General features: G+C 37.1%; 4 protein-coding genes across 4 annotated transcripts; 1 reads left to right on the top strand and 3 right to left on the bottom strand.

Moving 5' to 3' along the window:
• Positions 1 to 1,672: 1,672 nt before the first annotated feature.
• LOC18019237 (probable 2-carboxy-D-arabinitol-1-phosphatase) lies at positions 1,673 to 4,377 on the top strand. The gene is made up of 9 exons (XM_006400704.2): positions 1,673 to 2,003; positions 2,282 to 2,387; positions 2,476 to 2,692; positions 2,806 to 2,924; positions 3,058 to 3,150; positions 3,384 to 3,428; positions 3,539 to 3,637; positions 3,741 to 3,848; positions 3,921 to 4,377. Exons 1-9 carry the CDS (start codon positions 1,675 to 1,677, stop codon positions 4,281 to 4,283), a joined length of 1,479 nt encoding a protein of 492 aa, XP_006400767.1. The 5' UTR covers positions 1,673 to 1,674; the 3' UTR covers positions 4,284 to 4,377.
• Positions 4,378 to 4,470: 93 nt separating this feature from the next.
• LOC18019236 (FBD-associated F-box protein At5g44490) lies at positions 4,471 to 6,037 on the bottom strand. Its single transcript, XM_024156732.1, has 3 exons — positions 5,075 to 6,037; positions 4,837 to 5,005; positions 4,471 to 4,730 (listed from the first exon to the last, which is right to left on the bottom strand). Exons 1-3 carry the CDS (start codon positions 6,035 to 6,037, stop codon positions 4,471 to 4,473), a joined length of 1,392 nt encoding a protein of 463 aa, XP_024012500.1.
• A 267-nt stretch (positions 6,038 to 6,304) lies between these two features.
• On the bottom strand, positions 6,305 to 8,046 carry LOC18019235 (putative F-box/FBD/LRR-repeat protein At5g22610). The gene is given in 5 exon segments (XM_024156853.1): positions 6,305 to 6,736; positions 6,827 to 6,976; positions 7,081 to 7,778; positions 7,781 to 7,810; positions 7,813 to 8,046. Coding segments are annotated over 5 exon segments (1,407 nt in total). The 5' UTR covers positions 8,033 to 8,046; the 3' UTR covers positions 6,305 to 6,427.
• Positions 8,047 to 8,835: 789 nt separating this feature from the next.
• Positions 8,836 to 9,642, bottom strand: LOC18019234 (stress-response A/B barrel domain-containing protein At5g22580). Its single transcript, XM_006400701.2, has 2 exons — positions 9,307 to 9,642; positions 8,836 to 9,203 (listed from the first exon to the last, which is right to left on the bottom strand). The coding sequence occupies exons 1-2, from the start codon at positions 9,429 to 9,431 to the stop codon at positions 8,993 to 8,995; spliced, it is 336 nt and encodes a 111-aa protein (XP_006400764.1). The 5' UTR covers positions 9,432 to 9,642; the 3' UTR covers positions 8,836 to 8,992.
• Between the last annotated feature and the right edge of the window lie 1,155 nt (positions 9,643 to 10,797).

Here is a 10,797-nt window from a genome sequence, read left to right as displayed (position 1 = left end):
CACGCTAAATTATTAATATTATATCTAGTTTTTATATAAAAATACAAATATTTATAAAAAAAATTTGAATTTCACCAGGGTCAATTGCATCCCCTCCCGCCACTGGACTTATAACATAACAAGATGATCTGAGAGAACGAAAAGGAGTAGGTTGAAATTCACTATTCAGTCAGCTTCGATAACAAAGAAAAACTGTTAATTTTTTTATACAAACTCTTGAATTTTCAGCAGCAATATAACTTGTTGTCTATGTAAATCTTCATTATGAAAGAACTATGTTCGAACACCGAATCCAATCATAACGAAATCAGTTGTCAAGGTTTAAGTTCGCTTTGGTTTCCAAAATTCAAACAGAACGACTAAAAAATAAAATAAAAAACACTTCTTTAAAGTTTAAACATTCTATTTTGAAATAGATATTTACATTAACCTATAACTGCTTTGCAATAGGCATCTATTTGTTAAAATATATTTGTTCACCACAGACCAAACCAAACAAAACCAAAGTCAAATCATAGTCCCATTTGGTATGAATTTTTTTTTCCCAAAACCTAAACAAAGCAAACTGAAGTCAAACAAACCGAAACAGATGTGTTATTCTTGACTTTCTTTTGTTGACGAAATTGACTTTCATATCAAGGAAGAAGAGGCACGTGTTAAATACATGTTCACGTTACTATTTATGATTCTACGTCTTTTCTTAATCAAGAAAGTAATTAACAACTCAAGTACCCCACTTATACGGCACATGAATCTCGTTTTTGTCTCTTTTCGTGTTTCTTCTTTCCTTGCATCTTCTGATTGGCTTCCACAGTCCATATGGTAAAGCTTTGTTTTGTAATATATGGGTGCTGTAGTAAATTTGTCTATTAATATATGAATGGCTAATGACAGGAAATTTATGGTTGGTATGTTTTAGCTTTGTATCATCACTTTAAATGACAATTTTATTGCTTCGATAAATAGATCTCTGACGTCGGACTCTATGGACATTGGTCCGGCACTTTTTGGGGGAAGAAAACAAAGAAAGCCTTAGAGCATGTTCAATGCAGATGTTTAGGAAAAGTGTTTAGATAATTTTTTTTTAAAAATTAAATCATAAAAATAGAATAATTTGAGCATTGATGCTTAAATAAGAGTTGTAAGCAGCGATGCTTAACAGATACTAGCATACATATGTTATAAAATGAAGATGATTTTAAATTTAATAATTAAATAATATTTAAGCATCCTTTTTAGAGTTGTTATCATTGAACATGGTCTTAAAATCATGGTTCTTATTAGTTTGTATACTCTGAAGTATATGTACTTTTGATATGAAATAATTTAGGTTTTGACCAACATATTACACCAAAAACATATTCAGAAAAGGTAGATTTCTTTTTGTTTTGATTGTGGGTTCTGAGACCCATAAATAAAATCAAAATTCATTTTTTATGATTTAAAAAAACTTTTGTAACTCTAGTTTACAAGTATGGAATGATTACCAGCCAAAAATATTTCTTAATTTCAAAAATTGTAATTATTTTTTGTAAATTAATGGCAAGATTTTTAGATTTGGCGGTCCGGTATTTTCATAATTAAACCGCTAGCCATTCGCGCGAAAACAAGATATCAATTAGAAGCCAAGCCACCACTGAAAATTTAGTTATTTTTTCTTCTATTAAAAAAAAAATGATATCTCTACCACACACTACAGCGAATTTACCCAATCGGTGTCTCCTCCACTTGACTAACCGGCCATATTCCACTCGCCGCCGCCGCCGCTTCTGGACTCGATCATCATCGAGCCAACATGACCGAGGCAACGAGAAGACGACATTGGCTTCAGCATCGACGACGAAGCGAGTGGTTCTCGTGAGGCATGGGCAGAGCACATGGAATGAAGAAGGGAGGATTCAAGGGAGCTCCGATTTCTCCGTCTTGACGAAGAAAGGCGAGAATCAAGCCGATATTTCTCGCCAGATGCTCATCGACGACTCCTTCGATGTCTGCTTCGCCAGGTCCTGCAATTTTTCTTAGGTCTATTGAATCGGGTTTTGAGGATTTTGAAAATGTCTTTATAGCAGCTGTCTCTTGGATTTAGATTTTAGATCGATTTGCTTAATTTTATCTTATTGGTGTTTGTATCGATTCAAAGAAGCAGAGAAAAGTGTTTTTGAATTACGATGATTGAATTTGATTTTAGATTAGCATTTCACTTCCCTTGTGTGTGTGATTGGTCTAATTTCGTTGTTAAAGCATTTTGTAAATTGGCTGCATTTGTTATAAATTGGTTCAGTCCATTGAAGAGATCAAAGAAAACAGCTGAGATCATATGGGGCAATCGAGAAACTGAGATGATCTTTGACTACGATCTCAGAGAAATTGATCTATACTCTTTTCAAGTAAGTTTAACTGTGATGGGAACAATATAGATTTCATAGACCAATCATGCTTTCTCTAAAATCTGTTTCTAGCTGATGGTTATATTAGGGTCTACTTAAGAAAGAGGGGAAAGCAAAGTTTGGTGAAGCCTTTAGGCAATGGCAAGAAGATCCAGCAAACTTCAACATCGATGGCCACTATCCAGTAAGAGAGTTATGGTCACGTGCTAGAAGCTGCTGGACCGGTATTCTTGCTCACGAGAGCAAGTCTGTTCTTGTTGTTGCTCATAATGCTGTTAACCAGGCTCTTATGGCAACAGCAATTGGTACTTCTTCTTTTCTTCTTTCAACAACTATCTGATTTTTCATCTCTCTGATTTTTCATCTCTCTGTTAAATTTTTGTTTTTTTTCCGGATTCTGTCTTTGGTTATATGATAGGTCTGGGAGCAGAATACTTTAGGAGTTTGCTGCAGAGCAATTGCGGTGTAAGTGTACTGGACTTCACAACAAGAGCTGACGGTGGATCTCCACACGTATGTCTTAATCGACTAAATCAGGCAAGCTAACTTTTTCGATGAAACTGGCTTTGATATGGACTCATGATCATCTTAGTTATATGAAAAATTTATGTTGCAAGATTTCCGAGTTGAATGTTGTAGGTAGTCTTATTGAATCTTAGTACAAATGCAGACGCCTAAGTCGCCTCTAGCTGGTGGAAGTTCTGGTGGCCGGGAAGCTAGTAAGCAGATCATACTTGTCTGTCATGGTCAGGGGGATTATGAGGTAAAGTTGATCTCTTAATTTATCTTTATCTTCCAAAATTAACCTCCATGGATGCGCGTGGAAGATGTTTTGCTCTTTACACTATGTTCTGAGCTAAGGAAAGTTGGAGGCATTGGATCAGATTTTACCGGATTTTCTTTGTTTTAAAGGCCACTTGGTTTTTTGAGTTTTCTCATTCTTTTACACTTCAGGGTTTCTGCAGTTATTAACCAAGCAGTCACTTTGATCAACAGGCTAGTACTAATGATCAGCCAATGACCATGCTTGGGGAGATACAGGTAACCGATAACTTATGAGTTTTGAAGGGCAATTACATCTCTGATCATATATACATCTTAATCCTTCATGTAGATATTCTCTGATCATATATACATCTTGATTACTGCAGTCGCAGAAAACCGCAGAGCTTCTTCTTGATCTAAGGGTTACTTCAATAGTTTGTAGCTCTACAACAGCCTCCATTGAGACTGCTGGAGTAATATCCCGAGTAAGTTATAGAACCCTCTATCTACCTAACCTCAATTTCTTAACAAACTTTAAACCTTCAGAAGTGTATTTTGTGTTCTTTTGACAGTTTAAAGAGTTAACAGGTACAAGAAGCTGCGGGCTGTTTGGGTGTAGATCCTGTGCCTCGCTATGTGAATACTAAACAAATGAATGAGCTTAATGTTGAGGACATTCTCCGCAAATCCAATAAGGCAAGATTGTTTATCACCATTTGATGGTAAAGTGAACACTGGTTTGGTCCTTCTGATCCCTAAATCCTGCAGGACGAAGCTGTGACTGCATCGATCCAACCTGGTTGGCTAAGTCAGTTGGACGAAGAAACGGTTTCAGCTCTATGGAACAGATCCGGGAAAGCCTGGGAATCACTCGTAGACAAACTATCGGACGAGGATAAGTCAAACCCAGGAGATGCCATGGTGGTGGTTGGTCACCCAATGGCTCACATCTCGCTCATAGCACAATGCCTGAACCTCGATAAAGAATGGCTCGGGTTGTTCCACCTAGACCCAGGCAGCATCAGCGTCATAGATTTTCCGGATGGTCCTAGCGGAAGAGGAGTCATCCGTTGCACAAACTACACGGCTCATCTTGGAAGATGGTCCGCCCCCATCACAAGACCTGGCTGAAGAAGTGTTGTTTTTTTCTTATAACAAAATCACTTGACGCAGAATCACATTCTTTGTATCTTCCAGTTTTCTTTAGTCACATTTTTAAAAATATCATCCAAAAGCTCACAAAGACAAAAGATTCAGTAAAATCAAAATCCAAGTCCAATCTCTAGGAAAGCTAGTCCCGGTCTGATCATAGACTCACCTAAGTATCAGCATCAGCAACATATACAATTTGACATATGCTTGATGGCATCGGCAATGCAAGGATATCTCGTAAGACGACCAAGCTTTGTTGTTGCATGGAACTGCTTAAATGCACAACTAGTTTCTTGAGAACTACTGAGTTCTTTACCAAGTAACTTGCTACTTCTCTTTCAACACACCTTCCCGTGAACCTGCTTTTTATCTCTGCATACTTAAGCGATGAAAGCAAACACTGAGGCACGGATGAGCAACTTAATGGATCCGTCAACATCATACAATGAGTGAGATCCTACAAAAACAAAGTAAGATGAATGAATATACTATAGATAACACATTTTCTCAAGATGCATAATAATTATGTTAAAGCTCTTAAGGTTGGTGCAAGTTATCACCAAGACGATGGATTTTAGATTCGGACAGCTCTCAAGAAGCGTTGGAAGGATCTTCACGTGAGATGAACAAAATCCTGCTTCCAGACAGGACAGGTTCCAAAACTGGGGCAATGGTTCTATTTTCAAGTAGGAATAGAAGAACTGCTTGCATAAAAGAAACCAAGGTAAGACTATGAATTTCATTAAATACCATTATACACTTTCATAGACATTTACCTTCATAGTATCCCCAGAGATGATCATATCCCTAACTCTAGAGATACCTGTGAAAAAATTGCGGGCCAGTTGGTTCTTCGATAAGCCAGCTCCATCAGAATGATATTGAACATCAAAGAAGCCAGCAAAATCGGCCTTAGCTAAGGAACTCAAGTTGCTTATGATTTTACTCTTTGATAGTTCATCAAAGAAATTCAAATACTTGAGTCTAGGAGCATCAAACAAAAGCCCCGAGTTTCCTCTATCAAATCTAGACAGCTCGCTACCATAGTCACCAAAATCAAAGCTTACAGTGAGAGTGGTTAGTGTCTGAGAACGCACTCGTAAAACCTTTACATTATCATCCACCCTTCTAACGATACTCAAATCTTCAAGAACAGGGCAAGACGAGATGAGCGACTCTAGACACGTGTCCTTGGCATACACATTGAGTTCTAAACGCATAGTCTTGAGACAAGGCAAAGAAACAGACTCAAAACTATCCAAGAATGCCCGGTGGAGTCTTAAGTGAAGGAGACTCTCACAGATGTAGAGGCTCTCGGGCATCACTTCCAAACAGTCAGGATCCACAGGACCACACTCAAAATCAAGATGCCAAAGTTTAGGCGTAGCCACAAAATCTATCCACCGCGTGACACAATACTCATCATACTCACCCTTACGAATACTTAGCTTGAGTTTGTGCAAGTATGACTTCTCTTGTCTAGATAAATCTACGAACTTGTCCATGATTCTCACAAAGACTTTGTAATTTGGGAACACACGAGAGTCCAGATCCAACCCGGGAATCGAAAGCCAGAGACTTTTCCACCTATTGGACAGAACACTAGTCCTAACAGCTTCCTCTGTCGGAAGATACAATAGTATCTGAGATATCAATGAGTCTGGTAATTTGCTTATCAAATCCTCTCTTGCAGGCCGTTGGTGGCATAGTCTTTTCTCTTTCCTTTCCTCCATGAAATCCGCTAGCAAAAATCGAACCGGTGAAGGTGAAATCACCTGATGCGTTTAGGGTTTTGTGTGGTGGCCACGGACGGAGACGAGGTGGCGTGAGAATTTCTCAAATGCAAATGATGAGAGTGCTATTACTGTTTTTATACCTTTTGGAGAGTTTTTTTTAACACGATGATAAATATTTTAACAATATAGTTAAAACCTTCAATCTTCAATCTTCAATAGATCATAATTTTTTTACTAATTTATTAAGAAAGGGTGATTCTCAAAAATAGCACTTTTTTTTACTAAGTTTTGGAATCCTACAACACTGTGGCCAAAGCTCAGAAAGACATGATAATAGAATTCAACAAAACAGAAAAACGCAAGTCCAATCTCTAAGGAATTGCTAGCCTAGGAGAGATCACCTTCAAGTCTTTTTAGCGGTCCACAAACTTCGATTTGACACTTGTTGGATCGCCACGGCAATGCAAGGAGATCCCTTAAGACGGAATCTTCTTCTAGCTTGGAACGTTCCCAACGCACAACGAGTTTCTTTAGGATTACAGAGTTTTCTGCAAAGTACCTTGCTAGTTCCATTAAAATAAAGTAGTTTGCCTCATATCTGCTTTTTATCTCTACAAACTCCAGCGATGACAACAAACACTGAGGCACGGACGAGACTGTTATCGGAGGCGTGTCGACCATAGAATGAGTTAAATCCTACAAAACACAAAAGATTAATGAATATATAACACATTTCTCTAAATGCATAACTAAGCTAAAACTGTAAAGGTTGTTGCAAGTCATCACCAAGACGATGGATTTTAGATTCGGAAAGCTTTCAAGAAGTGTTGGCAGGATTTCCAGGATTTTCACGCGTCTTAACCAAACTTCTGCTACCAAACTGGACAGGTTGCAAAACTGGGGAAATGGTTCAAGTTTCATGTAGTAAGAGATTAGCTGCTTACACAAAAGAAAAGAAGAGAAGACTATGGGTGAGCAAAAATTTCGTTAAAGAAAAGAAGAGAAGACTATATAAATGTGTGAACTTTATAGAAAGATACCTCAATAATATATTCAGAGATTATCAGATCCCTAACTCCCGAGATACTGTTGAAAAAATTACGGACCATTTGTTGATCTGATAAGCTAAATCCAAAATAAAAACGTGCAATACGAACGACGCTAACAAAATTGACCTTAACTAAGGAACCCGAATTGCTTATGGTTTTATTCGGCGATAGTTCTTCATCCAAATTCATATACTTAAGTCTAGGGGCATCAATGAAAAGCGCTAAGCTATCCCAATCGTAAAAAGAAAAACCATAATCTCGAGCAAGATCAAATCCTACGCTGAGACAGGTTAATGTCTGAGAATGCACTCGCAAAACCCTTAAGTTATCATCTAACCTTCTAACAATGCTCAAGTCTTCGAGAACAGGGCAAGACGAGATAAGTGACTCCAGACACGTACCATTGGCATATGTATTTTTCTCTAAACGCAATGTTTTGAGACGAGGTAAAGAAACAGACTCAAAACTACCCAACAATACCCGATTGAGTTTTATGTAAAGGAGCGTCTCGCAGACAAAGAGGCTTACGGGGATCACTTCCAAACGCTTACGACACACATAAGTATACCCAACATCAAGATGCTCAAGTTTAGGCGTAGCCACAGAGTCTACCCAACGCGTGACACAAGACTGCTCATTCTTAGTTTTCCGAATACTTAGCTTGAGCTTGTGCAAGCATGACTTCTGTTCCCAGAGAAATCTAGGAACCTGTCCACAAACTCACAAAGGCACTGTAATCTGGAAACTCAGAAGAGTCCAGATCCAACCCGGAAATCAAAAGCCAGAGACTTTTCCACCGACTGGACAAAACACTAGTCTTAACAGCTTCCTTTGTCGGAAGATACGATAGTATCTGAGATATCAAAGCCTCGGGTAAATTGCTTATCAAATCCACTCTTGCAGGTCGTTGGTGGCTTACTCCTTTCGCTTTTCTTCCCTCCATGAAAACCACTCGCAAAATCTAAGTACGAGAACGCATTTAGTAGGGATTTCAGTAACAAATCATCAGAATTTCCCGATTTAGCGGCACTCGATTAATCAACACTAATGAACTCCAAAAAAGGTCTGTTAATCAGAAAAGAGCAAAGAAGGTGAAATCACCTGATGGGTTTAGGATTTTGTGGTGTTGGAAGATCCGTAGGCCACCGAACTAAGTCGAAGCGTCGCGTGAGATTTCTCAAAAACAACGATGACCATAAATACCCATAAAGTTTAAAGCTTCAGACCAATAACTAACGAAAGATGAGACACTTCAGAGCAGCAACTGGTTCATCCCTGTTTTCAACCTCCGCGATTCTCACTTCTCAATTCTCACTCTCAGTAAAAGAGTTTTCGTTTAAAAAAAAAAAAAAAAAAAAAAAAAAAAAAAAAAAGAGTTTCGTAGAAAGTACTCACTACTCAGAACTCTCACTCTCTGTTGTCTGAAGGCCCATTAACTCTCACTTTTCAAGCTTTCAAATCTTTTATTTGGGCCAAAGGCCCATTAACATCTGTAGACGCTTATTAATTATTTATATTTGGGTTTCTACGATTACGAAAATACACAAACAAACATGTAATGTAGCTCAGACAAGTGTTAAACTCTAATGTGCAATTAGCAATTTTCTTTCCCACTTTATTTAAAGTTTTCTCGTTGTTTTCTTTGATAAATACCACATAAATAGTCAGACTTACTCACATGAACTCCACTTAACACAAACTTTTCATTTTTTTTTCAAACACTTATGCAAAAATTATCAAACTTCCAAGTTCCAACCAGACCAGGTTCTTATTAATGGATACCGGAAAGAAACGAATCAAACCAAAACATACTTAACCAACCGAGTTACATAACCGAAACAACTTAAAACATCGATTATAGAAATAGATTAACCAAGAAACAAGTTTGGTATAATAACAAGATTCATGGTGATGCTTCGACGGGAGATTTGACTGCGGCGACGGTGAAATCCAGGAGCACGATCTTGTCGATAGCGGCGGTGAATGCGGTTGAGAATTCAACGTGAAGAGGATGGCTTGTGAAAGAAACGTAAGCATCTTTGTTCTCAAAGGTCATCGAGAATGCGTGAGTGAATCCTTGTCTAAGCATCTCGTGACTCTCTTTATCTTCTCCCCTAATTATCATCAAATTTTATTATGGTCATTAATTAGTTACAAATCCCAAAAAGATGATATTTTGATTACTTGAAAAATGAAATGATAAAATAAATGACCAACCATTCAAAGGATTTGACAGAATCAATTTGAGAAACAAGATTTTCCAAGCCCTTCAAGATCTCATCAATCTTTGCATCTTCCTTGAACTTCACAACCACCAAATGCTTAAACCCTGAAGTCGCCATTAATATTTAATTACTCTTTAGCTTCACACACTTTACATACACTTATGTTGAAGCATCTTCTTATATAGAGGTGGAGATTCCTATGGGAATATGTGCATGTGTGAACCCGTACGTGTGAATGTACACGTGTGTGTGTATGTTTCTGTGTGCATGTGTGTGAACAATAATGCTTTTTGCTGTGCTAGATTTCAATGTACAATCTTCTGACATTACCTATATGACTATATGTCTCTAAGATAAAACATATTTCTTTGTTTGGTTTTCCATTGTTTTTTTTTTCAAACTGGTCTTTGACAACTTGCATGTTTTGTCAGGTTGTAATTTGTATTTCGAACATGAGTACTAATTTTTAGGGCCTAAATACTTTTGACGTTAAGTGCGTTTGGTCCAATGTCTGTGTTCTCAATCACTAAAAAAAAAAATATATATATATATATAACTTGATTAGCGGTGAGGCATAGCCGCACTAGCTAGCTAGGGCGTACCACACAAAATAGAGGACAGTTTTTAAGATTAAATTTTTTCTTTTCTTTTTGTTCTTCAACTCAACCAAACTCATTTTACTGATTGAATACTCACATACATCATGTTTCGCCTTTTCCACATATGGAAATAACTACTACACTCTAGAGTTTCAAAATAAAGAACGAACATATAAGGAAGTTTTTTTGGCTATAAGATTGGCACATACATTGGCTTGCCTTCCTTTAAAGATTTCGCTTGTACAACTCTTTGGTCTTAGAGGCCAAAGATGATGTTTTTTCACAGCCTGGATGAGTGTCCTAGAACCACTTTGAGAAAACACTTATACACAAATTATCTAAGCAAGACATTATTGCCCAATTAAAGGCTCTTTGCTTCCGCCTCAAGGCACGACTGAATTTGAGGTAAGTTTTGGCTCCACATCACATTCCCATACGTGGTACATAGGTAACATAAAATCTATTTTATATACGGGCCTTCGGTACGACATACTTAGAATAGGAAATCTTCCAGTTTTATATTTTACTGGTATCGAGAACCTGTGTAGTCCTCTAGTGAGAGGTTAAAACTGGTCAATATGATACGTTATTGTCATTCAAAACAAAATATGATCGATACGTTATTGGATCAAATGTTTTCGTTCTTGGATTAGTTTTTACTATCTATTCTACTATTCATCTAATATATTAGTAAAAATTTGCTAAAATTGATAACCTAATTTTCATAGTGTAAAATCAGATGGTTTTTATTTTTGATAATATATACATATATATATATATATATGTTAGAACTTAGTGAGGTTTTAATGTTAGAACTTAACATTAGTTTTTGATAATATAAAACCGTAATTACAGTTTTGACCAAAACAAAAAAATAAAAAGAA

This window comes from Eutrema salsugineum, unplaced genomic scaffold, assembly GCF_000478725.1.
Source record: "Eutrema salsugineum unplaced genomic scaffold, Eutsalg1_0 scaffold_2, whole genome shotgun sequence".
Lineage (NCBI taxonomy): Eukaryota > Viridiplantae > Streptophyta > Magnoliopsida > Brassicales > Brassicaceae > Eutrema > Eutrema salsugineum.
Note: the sequence above shows the minus strand (reverse complement) of the source record. Positions and strands in the feature narration are given on the sequence as shown.

Excerpts from the sequence above, each read along its gene's own strand:
- LOC18019237 (XM_006400704.2), top strand. The coding sequence starts at position 1,675 with ATGATATCTCTACCACACACTACAGCGAATTTACCCAATCGGTGTCTC. Across the intron at positions 2,004-2,281 it reads TTCGATGTCTGCTTCGCCAG|TCCATTGAAGAGATCAAAGA; the intron begins GTCCTGCAATTT and ends AAATTGGTTCAG. Across the intron at positions 2,388-2,475 it reads TTGATCTATACTCTTTTCAA|GGTCTACTTAAGAAAGAGGG; the intron begins GTAAGTTTAACT and ends TGGTTATATTAG.
- LOC18019236 (XM_024156732.1), bottom strand. The coding sequence starts at position 6,037 with ATGGAGGAAAGGAAAGAGAAAAGACTATGCCACCAACGGCCTGCAAGA. Across the intron at positions 5,006-5,074 it reads GGGATACTATGAAGGTAAAT|TTCTTCTATTCCTACTTGAA; the intron begins GTCTATGAAAGT and ends TTATGCAAGCAG. Across the intron at positions 4,731-4,836 it reads TTGCACCAACCTTAAGAGCT|CATTAAGTTGCTCATCCGTG; the intron begins TTAACATAATTA and ends TGTTGACGGATC.
- LOC18019234 (XM_006400701.2), bottom strand. The coding sequence starts at position 9,431 with ATGGCGACTTCAGGGTTTAAGCATTTGGTGGTTGTGAAGTTCAAGGAA. Across the intron at positions 9,204-9,306 it reads TCTGTCAAATCCTTTGAATG|GGGAGAAGATAAAGAGAGTC; the intron begins GTTGGTCATTTA and ends GATGATAATTAG.